Raw genomic sequence first — 21,868 nt, 5'->3', positions numbered from 1 at the left:
CTGAGATAAGCACCTTCAAACAAACAAACAAACTCTTCAGCTTTATAATATTAGTATAGATACGGTATAAAAAGAACGGTGGACCCGCGTGGTCCTTTTCAAAAATTCGCGGGCAACTACTTACTAAGTAGGAACGACATATTTGTTATCACATTAATATACAAATCTTGCCCTTGAAAGTCAAGTGCGGTCATCAATTCAATTTCTTTTTAATATTACCATATCTTATCATGTTATCGGAACGATAAAATTCGGTCACTTTCACTGGATTCCTTTATTTATAGACACCAATTTTCGGTGATTATTATCAGTCAGAGAATACGACTAAAACCTGACTAATCCATGGTCAAAAGGCGCATTCCGCTCTCCAGAGAGCTGAGGATGTAACGGGGCTTAACACCAGGTCGATGAAAGAGACGTATGCATAAAGCCATTCCAGTTGCACTTTCAGTCTTTTCGAGACTGTTGGCTCTGTCTACCGCGTAATGGATAAAGACGTGATTATATATTTGTAATACGTATGAAGTTCTCCAGTAGTGTTGTTTGTCGTATCATTGCCGGACTTCCCAGAACACTCGGTAAATTATCGAGAAACTTGAGAACGCAGCATTAACAAATGTCACTGCGCACATACACTTACACTTACAAGTTATACAGGGTGTCTGCTAAATATCTTTGCATACTGAAGGAGGGCACTCCGTACCTGATTCTCGTTCTAAATAATTAATAGCAATACTTATAGGGTTAAAATTTAAATTACTTATCATCATATTCAAATGATAAGTCGACTGCGTGCTAGTGCCGGCCTCCAGCGCCAGCCTCACTGAATGCGCTTAGCGGGCGCGATGTTACCTAACGCGATTCATCAGACACCCTGTATAAAAGTATTACAATAGACCGATCTTTTTATGTTTTATAGGAAATAACAAGAACTTTATAAGTTAGAGTGAAGTTTATAAACTTGTGACGTAGACGTAGACGTCTTTTGTAGTTAGCATGGTTTCATGATAATAAATTAATTAGTAGTTAGTAGATAGGTAGCTTGCTCATCACCTAAAAGAATAATCCCAAACCTATCCTTACAACTTAATTTTTCTCAGGGAAGGGATTATAAGAACAACTGAACTTTTAAAAAGGATTCAGGATGTATAGAATTATATACAAATACCTTGTATTATCAGTGCACTACTAAGTACCTACTAACGTCATTGGATCGCCAGGCAGTCTGCGTATGCGCAACCTAGCTTTTATCAGTTGATCCTATTACAACGATAAATTAAAATAACACCAGCATTATCTTTATGAAGTTATTCATGCAATTTGTTTACGTATTGTTTTTATGCGAACTAAATATAAATATGGGAAAAATTACTCAGATTAGGTTAGCACCAAATTAAGCCTAAATCTAGTGTTTATGGGGTACTAACTCAACAATATTATATATTTCACAAATATTGTCTGTGGTCGAATTCTATTTAAATCCTACCACAGTCATAATATGTAGGTAACATTGTTCTTTTCTGAGTGATGTAAGTATATTAGTTTCATTGCCAACCGATGTTTTTGCGGTGAGGGAACGAGGTAACCATGATCCAATACGAATTTGATGAGGTTCCCTTGCAAAGGTTGCGGACGTCAGACGGGAGTCGCTTCGTGTAAAAACCTGACTTACCTAATCCAGGATATCATGGTCATAGGCGCACTTTCAATCTCTTCAAGACTGCTGGCTCTGTTTACCCCGCAAGGGATAAAGACGTAAAATATGTATGTACAGTCTCTATCTTTCCGTCTTGAAAAGAGATTTAATTATAATGTTCATACAAAACTATTTGTCCATGCAACTTCATTTCTAAATCATCACAAGTCAATCATTATTATAACAAAGATGCTATCGCCCACTTCTAAGGAATTATTTACGTTATTAGAACCGACTAAAGCCCTTGTACTAATTAATTAACGTTGTTACATTGAACTGACTGACTGAAATTAACTGGAGTAGGGATGAGTGATGGCTTGAATAATTGGATAAATAAATATATACGGGACAGAATACACAGATTGAGTTAGCCTCGAAGTAAGTTCGACACTTGTGTGACAAGATACTAACCCAACGATATTATGTTACCCCAACGATACTATATTATATAATAAATACTTATATAGATAAACATCCAAGACCCACCCAAGTAAACGCGGGTTTGTATAGAGTTGCATTAGTGCCATCGCGGTATCACTAGGTGGAGCTGATCAAATCATATACAAATTCGCGTTTAATTCATCGACACGTTAATTCGAGTAAAACTCGCACTAACCCCTCTGTTGTTTTTTAAAGCTATACATCCCGGAATGTACTCGTTATACTTAGGTGCATAAACATTAATGAATTTACTTAGTGGCTACCGTGTGTGGAAGACGTTTAGAAATTGTATGAAATATTATTCTGTAAGAATAAGAACAGTTTTGATTTTGCCAAACAAACCACTGTCTGAAAGCTGTCAACATAACAACAAGATTTCTAAATCAACATAATTTATAACCTCAATTTATTTGAAACCCTTTGTTACGTCTGGTCGTAAATATTTTATGCAAATACCTCTGCGATGTTTATCAATTGATAAGAAGAAAAAGAGTACGATTTTAAACTTTATAATCACAGAAATAGGGACTTTAAAACAATGTGCAGATTGAAAGAAGTTATAAATCTATCGAAGTATCAATAACTTTGTTAATGTATGTGTGTTTTGTGTGACTGTAATCGGAAACTGAGCCCATAAGGCTGACTGCACACTTAGCTTTTTAACCGTCTTTCAAAGTGTCTTCGCTTGACACGCTGCGCTGGAGCCAAAAAAAAAAACACTCAAGTTTCTTAAAATTTAGTGTACTCAGATTTAGAGTTACAATTCGTTTTAGAATAGCACGTAAAGCCGGCGAAGCCGCCAAAATAAAATATTTTTTTTTCAATGATAAAATGACAGTGACAGTTAATACATTTTATTTTTAATATTTTGGCAAAGGCAATTCTTGTCATTGAGCAACATTGGGCCTAATCAGAAAGTCTCAGTTAAAAAGTTTTTATCATTCGCTATTTATAGAAATTAAACATGTAATGTCAAAAAATATTCTATTGAGATTATGGGTACAAGTGTAACAATAATCATTTAATAAGTACATGATAATATAATCACGTCTTTACCCCGTACAGGGTTGACAGGGCCATTAGTCTCGAAAAGAGTGAAAGGCCAAATTCAGCTCATGGAATCAACATTCAAATTGTGACAGGTTACAAGAAGAATACATATTGTCAAGTGGTCAAGTTAGAAAAAAAACTTAAAGACCTATCATTAGTTTGTTATTGACTTGACTTGATCAAATGATCACTTGATTTGAACTGGTGAACCGGATTACTAGCCACTGGGCCATGGCGGTAGGTAGGATCGAGATAAAAACATTAGTTTCAGTTATAGCAACAGGTACAATGGCCTAAATCTCAATTGCTGATAACAGATCGACGCGTGCGCATTATTATTAAACCAACAGTCTTTTAAAAAAAATAATGACGAAAAGAGATTCAAATTTATTTAACACAAAAAAAAATCAGCCGTTCATGCCTTGATGTTGTCAATTGTACTAACGTCTTTAACCCTAACGAGGTACACAGAGCCAACAGCCGAAAAGACTAAAAGACCACGTAACCTGGCTGGATATAATGGAATCAGGAATCAAATAGTGACAGGTTGCTAGCCCATTGCCTAAAAGGGGAATCCCAAGTTTATAAGCCTTAGTAGCCTTTTTAACATCCATGGGAACGAGGTGGAGTGGTCCTATTTTTATATGTGTATTGTATGTCTGCTTGATATATCTATTGCTGTATTGGTGCCGTGTGGTTCCCGGCACCAATACAAAAAAGAATAGGACCACTCCATTTCTTTCCCATGGATGTAAAAGGCGAATAAGGGACAGGCTTATAAAATTGCGATTCTTTTTTTAGGCGATGGGCTAGCAATCTGTCACTATTTGAATTTCAATTCCATCATTAAGCCAAATAGCTGAACGTGGCCATTCAGTATTTTCAAGCCTGTTGGCTCTGTCTACCCCGCAAGGGATATAGACGTGACCATATGTATGTATGTATAACTGTTATACCTGTGTGTTTGATAATGAAACTTCGTCAATGACCGTGATAGTATCGATATATCAGTCACTACTGTTAGAGTTGCCAAACTGTGCCGTAGCCTTGTCGAAAATAATACTAGTTAGTTTCCGCACTAGGTTCTGCATGCTTGTCATTCTCTGCCGTGTGGTTCCCGGCACCGATAGAAAAAATAATAGGACTTCTACATCTCTTCCCCACGTAGGTCTTAAAATGCGACTGAGTGATTGGTTTATAAACTTGGGATTCTTCTTTTAGGCGATGGGCTAGCGGCCTGTCACTATTTGAATCTCATTTCTATCAAAAAGCCAAACAGTTGAATGTGGCCTTTCAGTCTTTTCGGGACTGTTGGCTCTGTCGTAAGGGATATGGACGTGATGATATGTATGTATATGTCATTCTCCATCAGATGATCGGGCTAGTAAACTTGGGGTTCTTCTTGTTGGCGATGGGCTAGCATACATACTCTGTCTACCTCGAAAGGGATATATGAATAAAATTACAACTAGGAATGACTTAAAATTATTTATATGGCAAAATAACGTTTGCCAGGACAGCTAGTAATGAATAAAAATTTTGAATTTAAATTACCTTTTATCAGAATGTCCCTGATTTGATCACGGTACATACGTTCGTCTAAGCCTTTTCCTTCCATTTTTGACCCAATTTTTCTTCTTTACAGACTCAACTTCGCTGGTCTACTGGCGTTGGCTGTATGCTCCTCACTCCTCGAGGTGACTGCCTACCATGGAGCTGATCTGCCCCCCGGCCCTTACTGTAGGAGAGGACCAATTCAATGCTGTGCAGATAGGAAGGATGACTGCTCACACGAAATTCTTGGTAAGTGGAAATTAATTGATTTTAAAATTTTGCGTTGCATTATATGTACTGTGGTAATACTACAGGTCGCTCGGTGATTACATAAATAAATAAATCTTTATTGTCTCATCATAATCACAAAAAAGATTACAAAAAAAAACTTACAGTACGGTATTACGAAAAAGGATTATGGTGGGTTGATACCTAAACTAGGAAGTATCCTGTAATCCTGTATCTTAGGATATCATCCCTCCACCCCATTAAATGTATAAATAAAGAGAACAGACTTATATAATTTTGCAAACAATGTGATTTAAATTTTTTTTTATAGATAGAGAGATATATACATAAATAGATGGAGTAGTACTAGATATTGTTTTTTCTATTGGTGCATTATTTTGAAATTGTTGAAAAAAAAAATATCTAATTGTTTTGCGTTCAGACAGAAATTGAATGAACATAGGACGTCAAGTGTATGGAAAAGTAAACTCCTCAGTCAATTTTGTTTAATGTACTCATATTTGTTATAGATAAAAATGTCTGCCCTACAGAACTAGACCACGCTAAACCTTGGCACAACATTATTGGGCCAATTTCGAGTTTGTCAAAGATAATGTGAACAAACAGCGTCTCACCTTGGGTTTTCACAATTTACGACCAACTGGAAGGTCTCTTTAATTGGATCGGATTAAACCATTATTGGTTAAGATGTGCCGTGTGGTTCCCGGCACCAATACAAAAACGAATAGGACCACTCCATTTCTTTCCCATGGATGTCGTAAAAGACGACTAAGGGATAGGCTTACATATCTCAATACATATGGATGTATGTATTGTATGTATGGAACATTAAAAATGTCTTTTTATTCCAGGCACGAAATGCTACTGCGACGAATTCTGCAATCGCAACCATGACGACTGCTGTCCCGATTATGAGGAGGTTTGCCTGGGCATCACTCCCACCACGTCTCCGAAACCCCCCGAGCCTCTCATCACGCCTTGCTACGAGGGGAACACGAAGTACTTCCCGGGGGATAAGATCAACAGGGGCTGTAATCAGTGGTGAGTCATTGTTGTTGTCAAAATTTAGTGTTAGTGTAAACTAAACTCGCGTACAACGAATAGGTTCTTTCGTCTGAGATTCCCCCATTCACTGTTATTAATTATATACATACATACATATAGTCACGTCTATATCCCTTACGGGGTAGACAGAGCCGATAGTTCAAAATGACTGAATGGCCACGTTCAGCTGCTCGGCTTAATGATGGAATTGAGATCCAAATAGTGACAGGTTGCTAGCCCATCGCCTAAAGGATCGCAATTTTATAAGCCTATCCCTTAGTCGCCTTTTACGACATCCATGGGAAAGAGATGGACTGGTCCTGTTCTTTTTTGTATTGGTGCCGGGAACCACACGGCACGCCTTATTAATTACACACATACATACATACATATGGTCACGTCTATATCCCTTGCGGGGTAGACAGAGCCAACAGTCTTGAAAAGACTGAATGGCCACGTTCAGCTGTTTGGCTTAATGAAAGAATTGAGACTTATTATTAACCTCATTAAATTCATCATTCCTGTCACTAAATCCTCCTTAAGTTTATATATTCTGTTTATTAAAAAAATAATACAAAAAATATGAATGGTTTAGTATTTGTACGCAATAGACGTGACCTTTGAAGATTAAAAGAGTTACGGTGTCACAAAATATATGAAAAATGGGTAGGTGTAATAAGTACAGTCAGTGCAAAAGGCCACTCTATAACATATGCCAGTGGAATATAAATGATTTTGCGATTGGTTTTTTTTTGTCGTCTCAAAATTGAATGATGCTTATCTGGAAAGAAAAATATTGAGAACTGCAATAAATCGATGCAATTATAATTTATGTGGAATGCGTCTTTGTCTCACAACGTTGATATAGATATCTTACTGTCTATTAAATTCTAATTATCATTATTTAGATAGGTGATTAATAATAAAATGTATTGAAACCACCAAAAAATTACTTAATCTTTTTATGCTAACTGTACTATGTACTAAAAACATATGCGTCACGAAAGAATTCGTACTAATAAATAATGGAGCGACCCAAATATCGGACATTTGAGACATTTACAAAGTTTCAGGTGTTAAAATGAATTGTATTTTAAATTTAGAATGTTATACTTTTATGAGAAAATGTTGTGCAAAACGTTAACCTCGTCTCAGGGTAGTTTAATTTTTAAAAAGGGTATTTTAATTACTAATAAAGACTTAATTGCAAAAAAAAAAATTGATATTTGGCGCGTGTGTTTTGCTCTCACCTCCGACTGATTAAAACAAAACTCTTGGTAATTCCCGTTCTCATAGTTTTTGGGATATCCAGTTGTAAATAGTGTTCAAAGCCAAATATTGGACATTTGAGACATTTACAAAGTTTCAGGTGTTATGTTTGTTGTTTTAAATTTACTTATTTTTTTATTTGTCAGAGAAAAGAAAACTAATTTTGTGCAATTATTTACGCCTCTTTGAGGATTTAAATATGTATATGTATTTTTGGAAGGGATCAAAAATACAACATCAAGTAAGTAACACAATATTTACGATGCCAAAGATTTTGTCCCAAATGTGTGACTTTTAAGCGCCAATATTTTATTTTTATCTCCGATAAATTTTCGAAATACATCCCATGTCACATCTGAATGAGTAATAGAGGTTGTAAAATATTTTTATGTTACGATTCCAGGTTAATCTTCTTAGGATTTTATTTTTATTATTTTCATTCAATCCAAAAGCATTTGAGCAGTTGAATTTTTGGATCAGGGTTGTTTTTTTATAAAAATATTTAATTGACTTTATACATGCTAAAAATATGTTCATATTTGTTTAAAAATTCGTTAAGCCAAATAGCTGAACGTGGCCATTCAGTCTTTTCAAGACTGTTGGCTCTGTCTACCCCGCAAGGGATATAGACGTTACCATATGTATGTATATGTATGTTTGTTTAAAAAAGTTAAAAAAGTATTATTTAATGTTATTTTTCGTTTTTAGATTTTTTTAAAAGTTTTTATAAACTTTCTTTGCTTACATTGCGCATAGTAAACGCTATGGTAAATTTCATTGGATCAGTAATTATTCCGGGATAACGATAATAGCTTAACGTGGCCTGTCAGTCTTTCAAGACTGCTGACTCTGCCTATCTCGCAAGGGATATAGACGTGATTATGTGAATGAATGTCACACAAAAAAAACACAAAATGATTTAATGAGAGAAAAAGAGAGAAGAATCTGAAAATCTATTCCCCAATAGTTACAGATTCGATAGGCTTTTGTATATAAAAGAATGAATTTTTGTTTATTATTTGTATTTCTGTTAGTATTTTATTATATTGTTGCTATTATCACAGTGACTGCCGCTTTTTGTTTTAACTTAATTATCTAGTTCCTTTATTGTTTGCCGGTTGCCTGGAAGAGATCCTTTCATGGGATAAGACCGCCATTGCAAGTGATTTATTTCTTTTATAACTATGTATTATTTCTTGTAACTGTGTTAATTTCTTTGCAATTAAGATATTACAAACATAAGTACAAACAAATAATTTGTTGTTAAAGCATTATTTGAGCTTGTACGTAGGTACCAAGTCTCAATCTTTACTTTTCATTCAAAATTCAATCAAAAAAAAAAAAATCAGTTATGTACTACGATTATATAATAAATTTTATTATTTTTGTTGCATTTTATAAAAAGAACATCGTCGTGCATGATATTTAAAAATGCAAATTACGTCAAATTTATAATCAAATTTCTAATCAAAATATACTTAGGTAATACTACGAATTCAGAATAATATAAATAACTATTCGGATTTGTACGATTTTAGATAAATTTAATACATTTTAATCAGCATATTAATAAAACTGATAGCATTGAGTCTTTATTATCTTTAGTGCTTTTAAATTACTATTTAAAATTTAATTAGCACTTATTTTCGCAGTAGAACCAAGGAGATGCGCGTTTTTGTTCTATTCGACCACAGACACCTATTTAGAAATGATAATAATCTTATATGTAGGTATATAAAATTCTCGTGTCACAATGTTCGTTCCCGTACTCCTCCGAAACGGTTTGACCGATTCTCATGAAATTTTGTGAGCATATTGAGTAGGTCTGAGAATCGCTGGCAAAGCTTTTAAGCTAGTAATCTAAAATGACGTAACTTTGTAACAATGTATTTTTCAAAAACCGCAAAACTAGATTGCATTTGTATTGTGAAGTCCATTTACGAGTAGTTTAGGTATTACCCAAGACAATAGACTATCATAGAACCACAGAATTACATACACACACACACACACATTATTCACGTCTTTATCTCTTACGAGGTAAACAGAGTTAATAGTCACAAAACTCGTATTAAAGTTTTGAGATAAAGGTATTGACAGGTTGCTTACCCATTGAGGGTTCAGAAGGATTCCAAGTATATTAGAACCCCACGTTCATTAATCGCCTTCTACGACATCCATGGGAAAGATATGAAGATATGGACCGTTTCTAAATGCCAAGTCCCGCACGGCATAAAGAATTATTTAGTAAGGAAGCAGTTATATTTTTTTTAAGTTGATAGTCGTTCGATTGATTTTTATTTGTAATCTTTGTTTTTTTTAATCATGTTAAAAACGTGATAGGTCCTACTATGTTACGTACCTAAATAAATTTCTGAAATATTCATCACTTCGATTATCAGTAACATATTTGACTTTCACCAAGATAAGATAGCCTGTGTTTATTTATATGTATGCACAGTAGATATATTGTGGAATTCAGATTTCAGCGCTCGTTATCAGATATTTCGTGTGATAAGATATTGGAAGGGCGTGAAATGACTTCTTCAGGGCCAGTTACACGCGCGTGATATGTAAAATTAACATAACATACATACATAACATATGATCACGTCTATATTCCTATATCCCTAGGGGAAGACAGAGCCATCAGCCTTGAAAAGACTGATAGGCCACGCTCAGCTGTTTGACTTAGTGATATAATTGAGATTCAAATAGTGACAGTGACCTGTCACTATTTGGATCTCAATTCTATCATTAAGCCGAGCAGCTGAACGTGGCCATTCAGTCTTTTCGGGACTATTGGCTCTGTCTACCCCACAAGGGATATAGACGCGGTTATATGTATGTATGTACATATATAACAATTATTCTGAGCATGTTCAGCAAATTAAAAATACGCAATTCTCAGTTCGACTCGCACTTGGCCGGATTCTTTTAACTATCGTGTGACCTCATTCTGTCAACGTCAAATGACGTCACAATTTGCTACAACTCCTCCGGCCGTGAACTCTGTTTTGTTTACAATTTTCAAAACAATTGTTTGCAATTGATGAATTTTGCGCGTGACACGATCGTGGCATAGTAACGAAGTTTAATTTCTCCATTATTATCAGAAATATGATCAGAAATTCAGTGCCGTGTGGTTCCCAGCACCAATAAAAAAAAAATAAAACCACTCCATCTCGTTCCCATGGATGTCGTAAAAGGCGACTAAGGGATAGGCTTATAAACTTGAGATTCTTCTTTTAGGCGACGGGCTAGCAACCCGTCACTATTTGAATCTCAATTCTATCAGTCTTTTCAAGACTGTTGGCTTTGTCTACCCCGTAAGGGATAAAGACGTGATCATATGTATGTATGTATATGATCAGAAATTCTTCATACTACTAATATTTAGCGTTATTTTTTGTAAAAAGATTAAACATTTACATTCAAATATTTTTTTGACGAAACATACCTATTGATGTTTTCTACTTACTAATTTTAGGATAGCTTCATTATGACTATTGACGATGCATGTTGTGTATACGGGTTACAAAGAGTTTTGACAAATACTTATATATTTTTTTACAATTTCAAATTCAATTCAGTTTTTCAATTAAGATAGGGTACAATGTCAAATACATACAAAGATTATTGCATTGCGCATTGCGTTTTTTAATGAATTTATTAACTTTATAATACAATATTTGAATGACTTAATTATTAAAAATAACATTTTATTTACAAATTGTACAGTCCCTGCATAGCAATACCTACATTACGTAATAAAAGTTATCCGACTTTATTTACATGTAACATTGAAAATGTTTTCAAACACAGACACACAGAAAATAAAATACCTACTTACTATTCTGTGTGACCTCAGCGGAAGCATAATAAATTTCCATGTTACGACAACAATAGTAAAATATATTTTTATTTTATCGCATTAACATGAGTTAGAGGACGAAGGTACAAGAATACTGATATAACTATGTTTTAAAAATATAACATAAATAAATAAATAAATATATACGGGACAAATTACACAGATCGAGTTAGCCTCGAAGTAAGTTCGAGACTTGTGTTACGAGATACTAACTCAACGATACTTTATTTTATAATAAATACTTATATAGATAAACATCCAAAAATGATTGGCCTGGGGCCAATCAGAAAAAGTTCTTTTCTCATCATGCCCTGGCCGGGACCTGCGGTGTCACAGACAAGCGTACTACCGCTGCGCCACACAGGCCGTCAAATACATTCAATAATTGGCTTTTCTTCCTGGCTTTAGTCTCGGTTGCATCATCACCACTCTGGAGAGGAGACCGGGGTAAACCCTGGACTATGGAACCTGGATTGGGTGAGTCAGGTATTACACGAACCACACGGCATACAATTGACAATGTAACGGGAATTACGAGATAATTCGTTTAACGCGCTCCTTTTTTTTACAGTTAAAAATTCTTCAAACAACACATAACTAACCTATCTGTGTGGTCGGCATTCGGTAAGAGATGAGTGACTCTTATGTTATTTTACAGTTAATTTTAACCGTCCATACAATTACTCAGTAAACGTGTTGATGCATCTATTGTGCAATACGGTGCATGCCAAGATGGGTGGCGCATGAAACACCTGGGCTTCTAAATATAAAATTACTTTCAATTCTTGGGCGGGAAATGGAACAACTTCTCGGAGACCATTTGGCGTTTTTGTTTTTTTTTTTTGCACACATGTTTCAAAGATTTTCAGACAGAACCAAATCAGAATGAAAAAGAAAGAAGGTTACTGAATCACTTAACAAATTTTTCTTCGAAATACAATTTAATTTGATAAAGGAAGCGTTGTTTCAAAATCTTATATTATTACTAGCTGCTCCGGCAAACGTTGTTTTGCCATATAAATCATTTTTAAGTAATTTATAGTAAAAAACGGACAACCCTTATAACTAAAGGGTATGAGAAACAGATGTTGGCCAATTCTCAGACCTACTCAATATGCTCACAAAATTTCATGATAATCGGTCAAGCCGTTTCGGAGGAGTACGGGATCGAACATTGTGACACGAGAATTTTATATATAAGATAATTTATTTTGTAATTATAAATAAAATGAAGTATTGGAACAATATAAAATAATATAAATTGTTTTAAACATAAGTTCGTATAAAATAAGGGCCACATTGAAAAAAATTGGTAAATATTTCTATGTTTTGCGCATCTGTCCTGTAAATTTTTCGATAACCATCGATAGTGGTTACACATCCAGTTGCCTGAATGTGAAGGTTTCATATTAAATTACAATATTTTCCCTCGCCGTAAATTTTCCATTAACCTGAATAAGTGAAAGCATCTTTGTCCTTGTCTTTAACTATACATATATGAGTATTGTTGAAAACCTACGCCCGGCCTAAAGAACAGGTCAATATTTCAGCTTCATACCTTATTCAGAAAAAAAGTAAACATGAGATGACAAATGTCTACACTTTTGCATATCTATTGCTATTTGACCTGCTAATTGGTCATTATTTGCTTTGTGTTATTTGCTGACACTTTGCATATCATGTTAGATTAAATTTTGCCAAAATTCCGTTAGGTATGCACAGTAAAAGATCACTGACAATGTATACTAATATGATAAAGCTGAAGAGTTTGTTTAGGAACTTTTGCTCAGGAACTACTGGTTCGAATTGAAAAATTCTTTTTGCGTTGAATAGATCGTTAATCGAGGAAGGCTTTAGGCTATATACACGTCACATCACGCTGCAACTATAAGAAATAATGGAATATGTGAAAAAAACGGGGAAAATTATTACTCCTTGAGAGCTTCAATGATCCCCAAAATAACTATTCCACGCGGACGAAATCGCGGGCACAGATAGTTTGATATAAAAATGTTGGTCCTTTGTATTGCCCTCCTGGAGGTGTGGGGGGAAAATTTTTGGTATAACTGTTTATAAAGTTGGCTCAAGTTAGTATTAAAATGACTGTAAATCAGAATTTCAAGACCTACAGTCGTACATTTGAGAAAATCTCATTCAAATTTCAAATAAGAGAAATAGTTATAAATAATTTTTGGCTTGTGTTAGTTTTACATAGATCCCTCATATTCATTTGATTTACAGATATCTGTCAGTTACAATTTTGAACGTGACCTTTCAGTCTTTTTGAAACTGTAGGCTTGGTGTATACATGAGGTCTACCCCGTAAGGGATAAGACGTGATTTATGTATGTATGTTTTTCGGTTTTCACAATAAATTCGTACAAGTGAAGCACTCATAATAAACGTTGGCAAATAAATGAATAAGTATGAACTTTACGAATTGTCCGATGATTTGTCATGACATGACTTATGTCACAATGAGTAATGACGTCATATACATAGTATCTCTTGGTTATTTGCTTTTAAATTATCGAGTTGTAACGTGCGTAATACTGTGTCACGAAGTGATTTATTTATATCTGCCTTAGTTCGCTAATGGCCGCGTCATCATTGAATAACTCATATTTATTTTAAATCAACAGAATACCTAATTAATGTGTACACATTTGGATATATTTTTTGATTAAGCAATTAACAAGGGGAGGTATATAGGAACGTTGGAAGAGGAAAGGACGTCTTGGTGAAAGGTCAAGTAAAAAGTGTAGATCAAGCGTACCTACCCTAATAAACATAAGAGTTTGCAAGAATAAAAATGAATGTAGTAGAAAAATTGTAGTCTCTGCCTACCCCTTCGGAACAAAAGCTTTTCTCTAAATATTTTGACGAAACATGATGTAGATAGATAACTTTTTGATGAAACATTTCATGAAAACCTCCGCACGATTTTTTATGTCCTTAGTATTAAATTTTTAAATTGGAACTTAAATTAATAAATGAAAATTTGTTGAAAATGCAAATGATATATATCATTTTGCTTTGTAAATTTGTTAATGAGCCGAAGATTATATTCAGTTTCGAATGGAACCCAAAATTTACCTGTAAGATACTCTAAGCTTAAAATGTACTATGTCATTTATTTTTGCGGATCCAATACGTATTGCACGACACCATTAATCATATATTATCAAGGATTATAATCAAATATACAACTGGTAACAACAATTATTTATATTGACGACATTCCAAAACAATGACCAACCCAACGTATTATGTGTTAAGGTTAAGTTTCGCTTTCGTTGGATGTGAAGTGACAGAACATATACCATGCGCTTGCGTCGTTTCAAAGTAAAACAATAGTAATAGTAAGTTGTGCCGTGTGGTTCCCGGCACCAATACAAAAAGAATAGGACCACTTCATCTCTTTCCCATGGATGTCGTAAAAGGCGACTAAGGGATAGGCTTACAAACTTGGGATTCCTTTTTAGGCGATGGGCTAGCAACCTGTCACTATTTGAATCTCAATTCTATCACTAAGCCAAATAGCTGAACGTGACCATTCAGTCTTTTCAGGACTGTTGGCTCTGTCTACACCGCAAGGGATAAAGACGTGACCATATGTATGTATGTATGTACGACATTCCAAAACAATGACCAACCCAACGTATTATGTCTTAAGGTTAAGTTTCGCTTTCGTTGGATATGAAGTGACAGAACATATACCATGCGCTTGCTTCATTTGAAAGTAAAACAATAGTAATAGTAAGTTTTTCTGTTTGGTCTGCTGGTAGACTGGTAAAGAATGCCAAACGGCATTATGTCCGCCCTTTGTACATTAAATAAAGTTTGAAATTGCGCTTGCGCCGTTTCATCTTCAGGTTACCAAATCTACGGTGCTGCTACAAATGAGGCAGAATACCTTTAGAGGCGCAAATATGTATACCTTTATATTTGAACCTTTTGGGGTAGAAACTCTGGGTCCGTGGGGCCCATCTGACAATTATTGAAAAAGCTAAAATAGATGGTTTACTATTCTTATAAAAAAAATTATTTTGTCGAGTTTTTATTGCGAATAATAGGGCATTTTATTTATTCATATTCTAACTACCTATCAGGAAATGCTATTAATAATTATGTGGCATACTCGTAAGTCTCGAACAAACTTTGGGGCTTGCTCAATGTGTGTCATTTGTCCATATGTACATACATAAATAAATACTAGCTTTTACCCACGGTTCTGCCCGCGCGCATAAAGCGTCACCTAGCAAAAGAAATATAGGTCAGCCTGCGCGAATTTAGCGCCACCTACAAAGCAATACAGGTCCACCCGCGCGAATTACTACACCTACCAAAGAATATTACATACATATAGTCACGTCTATATCCCTTGCAGGGTAAACAGAGCCAACAGTCTTGAAAAGACTGAATGGCCACATTCAGCTATTTGGCTTAATGATAGAATTGAGATTCCAATAGTGACAGGTTGCTAGCCCATCGCCTAAAAAAGAATCACAAGTTTGTTAGCCTATCCCTTAGTCGCCTTTTACGACATCCACGGGAAAGAGATGGAGTGGTCCTATTCTTTTTTGTGTTGGTGCCGGGAACCACACGGCACACAAAAGAATATTGGTTTTCGTAAATCCCACGGGAACTATAGCATTTACCGGGATGAAAGGAAAATTTATTTCTCCAGTCTATTACAATATACTTCAGCGAAATTTCAAGAAGATTAGTTCAATAGATAACGTGTTAAGAGGTTACAAACAAACTTACTATCGTATTTATAATATTATTTAGGGCAAGTACCTTTTTGGATTACCTAAATAAGCAAAATTATGCGTAACCTATTTATTAATATAATTCCTCTTGATTCATGAAATGCGTAATAAAATCATCAATTAAATGACAATTTTTTTTTTATCTACCAATTATTCATTGACCGTTACGGCTTCTCCATGGAATGTTATGACATAAAATTCTATTTAAAAATGTCATGGATGACAAATTGTAGGTTAGTTTACGCGTAGGATTGTGATGACAATATTTTTAATAGAACTGTTTTGTAGCTAATAGCTTACTACCGAGTCGACCAGCCACGATCATTTTATAATTGATATATACATAGACACATATCAATTACTAGCTGTGCCCGCGGCTTCGTCCACGTGGAATATTTAAATTGGGCATCATTGAAGCCCTCAAGGATGAATAATTTCCTCACTCTTATAGTTGCAGCGTGATGTTATATAGCCTGAAGCCCTCCTCGATAAATGGTCTATTCAACACAAAAATAATTTTTCAATTCGAACCAGTTGTTTCTGAGATTAGCGCGTTCAAACAAACAAACAAACTCTTCAGCTTTATAATATCAGTATAGAATAGATACTCGTATTTATTACCAAACCATTAGATCTTTAGGACTTACTCTGTTCTTAATAAATCGCTTCGCTATAATTCTTTCTCATGCTTGCGTATAACGTGACTCCTGTAATTCTATTCTCCCTTATTTGCAGAATAACATTTAGGTATAGTGCCGTGTGGTTCCCGGTATCAATATGAAAAAGAACAGGACCACTCTATCTCTTTCCCATGGATGTCGTAAAAGGCGACGTTTTAGTCGACGACGGGCTAGTAACCCGTTACTTTAATTATGAATTTATCGTATTCTATCTGAACTTGGCTTATTAGTATTTTCAAGACTGTTGACTCTGTCTACCCCGCAAGGAATATAGACGCCGGAACTCCGGGATAAAAAGCCTATATGTTATTCTGGATCCTCAGCTACCTACATACCAAATTTCATCGTAATCGGTGCAGTAGTTTTTGCGTGAAAGAGTAACAAACATCCATACTGACATCCTGATATACTCACAAACTTTCGCATTTATAATATTAGTTGGATTCTCATACAAAAGGTAACAATAAAATTGAATGAGATCATTGACTTCCATTGCCCATATAATAGTTTTATTTGCTAAGCCGTCTTTGTAAACATAAAGGAGTACACCTACGTTGAAACGGCTATCAATTTCTAACTAAAGTGCTTATATGCCTAGATTGCTTATCCCGATGATATTGTAAATATGATCATACATACATACATATAGTCACGTCTACATCCCTCGCGGGGTAGACAGAGCCAACAATCTGACTGATAGTTTGTTTGGCAGATTGTTTGGCTTAATGATAGAATTGAGATTCAAATAGTGACAGGTTGCTAGCCCATCGCTTAAATGAAGAATCCCAAGTTTATAAGCCAATCCCTTAGTCGCCTGTCACGACAACCATGAGAAAGAGATGGAGTAGTCCTATTCTTCTTTTTATTAGTGCACACGGCACTTCTTCACAAGGATTTGTTCATAAGAGAAAAATTGTTCTACTTTGCCTGGATAAAAATACGCAAAAAAAAATGAAAACAAAATATATTAGTAGTAAATAAAAATAATGACATAGGTAATTTGACTGCATATTAACAAGATTGACCTTTGTGAAATTTGTCCAAATGTTAGGGTTACCATGTGGGTTTTTTAAACCCGATTATCATTTATGCAAATAAAAAAATCAAAACTTCGTCAACTAATTCTTTAACATACATACAGACAGGCAATATCAAATCACTTACACGATCACGAGATTCAAGTAGTGACAGGTTGCTTAAAAGAAGAATCCCAAGTTTACAAGCCTATACCTTAGTCGCCTTTTACGATATATTTTTTTATGTATTGATTGATTGATGTCAACCTTGTGCAGCCCTATTCCAATGCATGACATAATAGCAACTGAAGTCAAAATGGACAAACGTGTTTCATAGTGACATCATTCTATTTCCTCACGATCATGTTTTTGATCAAGGACATATATATAATTTCGTAAAATACTCATTTATCTACATATATATGTCTTATGCCGTGTAGTTCCCGGCGCCAATAAAAAAAGAATAGAACCACTCCATCTCTTTCCCATGGATGTCGTAAAAGGCGACTAAGAGATAGGCTTATAGACGTGATTATATGTATGTATGTCTTTAAGTCTCTTCGTAAAATCTTTACACGCGGCTTCGTACTACGTGTAACTTTTAAATTAGGTAACATTATTCTTAGATATTTCGAGAAATCCTCTCTTATATAGCGTTCCCTTAACAGTGCCCAAGAAACTTTAAACTAAACATTAGCTTTCTAAACACGTCTATGTCCCTTGCGGGATAGACAGAGCGAAGAGGCTTGAAAAGACTGAAAGGCCACGTTCAACTGTATGACTAAATGATGGAATTGAGATTCAAATCGTCACTATTTGAATCGAAATAAAGAAATAAATGGTGCTAGCCCATCACTTACAAGAAAATCGCAGGTTTATAAGCCTTTTCTTTAGTCTTTTCACGATATTCGTGAGAAAGATATGGAGTGTTGTGTTTTCAAAGTTTCAGTCTTTTCAAGGAGCTTTGTCTACCCCAAAATGTATAATATAAACGTGATTAAATGTGTGTATGATGTATTTTATTGTACTCGCGATTCACTCTTGGCATTATTCAATGTGTTTTGCAATTAATTTAGTGGACTGCAGTAAAGATAACATATACATATGTATGTACATATAGTCACGTCTATATATATCCCTTGCGGGAAGACAGAGCCAATAGTCTTGAAAAGACTGAAAATCCACGTTCAGCTGTATATATACGGGACAAATTACACTGATTGAAGCCTCGAAGTAAGTTCGAAGCTTTACGAGATACTAACTCAACGATACTATATTTTAAAATAAATACTTATATAGATAAACATCCAAGACCCAGGCCAACCAGGGAAAGTTCGTTTCTCATCATGCCCTGGCCGGGATTCGAACTCGGGACCTCCGGTGACACAGACAAGCGCACTACCGCTGCGCCACAGAAACCTCAAACATTATAACAGAAAATGTGGATAGTAACAGTAAAGATTCGACAAAAATTTCACGGACCACTACCTACTTGGCATCTAAATTCATAAAACATTTTCATGGTTATACTGAGACTGAATGACTAATAATTACAAAAAGTAACAATGATGAACCTAACAATACTGTACAGGGAGAGACGCAAAAAATCATTTGTTCTGTAATTGAATGTCAACGACAAAGGTTTTTTGGTACCGTAATTTGGTATGGGCGAACGGTAGCCGAAGATGTTTTTGATAAAAAAAGAGGGTTCAATAAACCAGACGTTAGCATAGAATAGATTTATTTTCAAAGTTAGATACAAGGTATCACTTATTGACGTCACATCACTTAAATCTAATTATAACTACTACCGCTTCCAAAGCGAATGTGTAGAAGAAGCGGCAGAACAAACTTCACTGCAGCATTTTCGCCGGACGTCAATTTACAAATATAGATCTCTCAAATCTAAATCGTGGACGAATGCACATTGTCTACATTAAAAGACATGAATGAATGTAAAACTAATTATATCAATACGTTAATTTTGGGGGTCAACCTAAATTATTCTGATTTCTTTATTGTTAGCTAAGGTACTCGCGGGTATCAAGGCCTAGTTAAGGAAAATTTGTAATAAAATGAAAAATATCCAACATAAGTCATGTACTTAAATTACTACAAAGTTTAAACAAAAAATAGCTTCTCTAGCTTAAAACCAAAACAATATATAACTTTTTTTAAAGCAATCTGTAGGCCTTATTATACTAGGGTAAGATAAAAATGCCTATACTTTAAACTATTCAAAAATCAACTTATACTACGTAAATTGGTATTCTTGGGATCAATAATCATTAACATAAAGCAATAGAAAGCAAAGTATTCTTAGAATATTAAATAAATTGTCCTTATTCGCATCCATTAGGACATTGAAAGTCATCAGCATCTTCTGCAGTCAAACCGACACACTCTTCGTGGTATCACTTGGAGCATCGAGAGCATTGCATCGTCCATTCTATCTTCTTTGCAGGCATGAAAGTACCAACTCACTTGTTTTTGTGATTTATCTTTAACGGAAGTAGACTTTCTTGCAGATACGGTTTTAGCTTTCTTAGGATTTAAACTCTTTTTAAACTTCCTTTTTTCTTTTCTACCTTTAAAGTTTTCATCTTGTTTATTTTTCTTACTTTTGTTACCTTTCACTGCTTTACTATTTATTTTCTCTTGATTATATTTGTCCCAAACTTTTCTTTAAACTTCCCGATTGCAGATGATTTTTATAGGCCTTAATATCCGCCAATCACGCGTTTACAGAAAAAAAAATCTAACAAAATTTTCACAACTACAAGTCCTTTAATACGGTAACCTACGAACAAGCATACATTAATTAATAAATGGACATTAAATAATGGTTTGTTAATATGATATTTTCAAAATAACTTACGTTTTATTGGAATACATTTTTATAATTCGTGCCGCGTGACCGTCACCGCTGAATGATTTCGACGACACTGGCGGGGGAAAAAGTGCAAGCGTTCGTCCGCTATTTCGCAGCGACCTGTATACGCTCTGAGCTTTTGTGAGTGTAATCTTGATCGTCAATTACTGTATTTTGTGGGTTTTTTGTTCCTTAGGCCTTATTGCCCGACAGGCCTAAATACCCGCGGGTACCTTAGATAATTTCATGGTAACAAAGACGGGGTATAATCCAGTTACGTTCCATGACCTTCCATAAATAAAGTCAAACAATGTCTGATCAACGTTGTATGGTACAATTGTATCGATAAACTCTGATTAACAAGAAATCGGAATAATATATACCATAGAAATGCCATGTTGTATTTAAAAATATTAAAATAATAAACGTTCGTATATTTATTATTGTCAACAATAATTTCGCTAATATTATAATATTAATAGCTAAACAACATTAAAAGTCCTAATAAAATGAGATTAAAATGTTTAATTGTTGAGAAATGCAAGTGAAACTATGGGAATTTTATAACACCTAGTTCTCGGCTGGCAACGAATGCAGTTTTTAACGCAGTTTTAAAGCATCCACGAGATAGATATAAAGTGGCACTATTCCGAAGTGCCGAGAATCACACGACACCAGTTAATAAAGTTATGATAACTGATGGTGATTACCACCAGTTTGTTACCGCTTCTTCCGCACTGACGCCTTGGAAGCGGTAGTAAACCTAGTTTTAAGTATTATATTTGACGTCAACCAATGTTGTGAAACCAAAAGATTTGACAATTATTAAGCGTTATGAAATATCCTATAATAATGAATAAAAATTTTGAATTTGAATTTGCAACGACACATTTATCAGTACTTACCTACTACTTACCAATTCTTCTTTTTTTTACTTCTAACATCAATTCCGATTCCATCTTCACTTCTCAGGAGTGCGCCTTCAGCTATATGCCTGGATTGGGTTAGTCAGAGGTATTTACACAAACGACCCCACTCTGCAACCCATTTTGGATCTATTTCCTTAGTCGCCTTCTACGACATCCATAAGAAAGAGATACGGTACCACACAACAGTACTTACCACTTCTATAGACTTTTATTATTCCGAATTCTATGTTCTAAGTACCTACATACAGACTTCAGATTTGCCGTTTAATCGATTAAAAACTCACAATCGATTCTGGCTTCGATTGTGGCCTTTATCGATTTGATTGGCACTGTAAATTGGCAATTTGCAATGTCACATGCGCCTGGTCATTTTTATTGTCGCAAATTGGGTCGGTGAAAAAGAGTTTTTGTTGTCAATT

The 21,868-nt window shown here is 34.9% G+C and overlaps 1 protein-coding gene across 1 annotated transcript in view; it reads left to right on the top strand.

Moving 5' to 3' along the window:
* Positions 1-21,868, top strand: part of LOC106135917 (uncharacterized peptidase C1-like protein F26E4.3) — a 55,781-nt gene that overhangs the window by 13,570 nt on the left and 20,343 nt on the right. Inside the window, exons 2-3 of the mRNA XM_060951290.1 lie at positions 4,833-4,990; positions 5,842-6,031. Of these exons, the coding sequence (XP_060807273.1) occupies positions 4,833-4,990; positions 5,842-6,031 (348 nt within the window). The remainder of the gene's footprint in view (positions 1-4,832; positions 4,991-5,841; positions 6,032-21,868) is intronic.

Source organism: Amyelois transitella, chromosome 24 (genome assembly GCF_032362555.1).
Source record: "Amyelois transitella isolate CPQ chromosome 24, ilAmyTran1.1, whole genome shotgun sequence".
In the NCBI taxonomy this organism is placed as follows: Eukaryota; Metazoa; Arthropoda; class Insecta; order Lepidoptera; family Pyralidae; genus Amyelois; species Amyelois transitella.
Note: the sequence above shows the minus strand (reverse complement) of the source record. Positions and strands in the feature narration are given on the sequence as shown.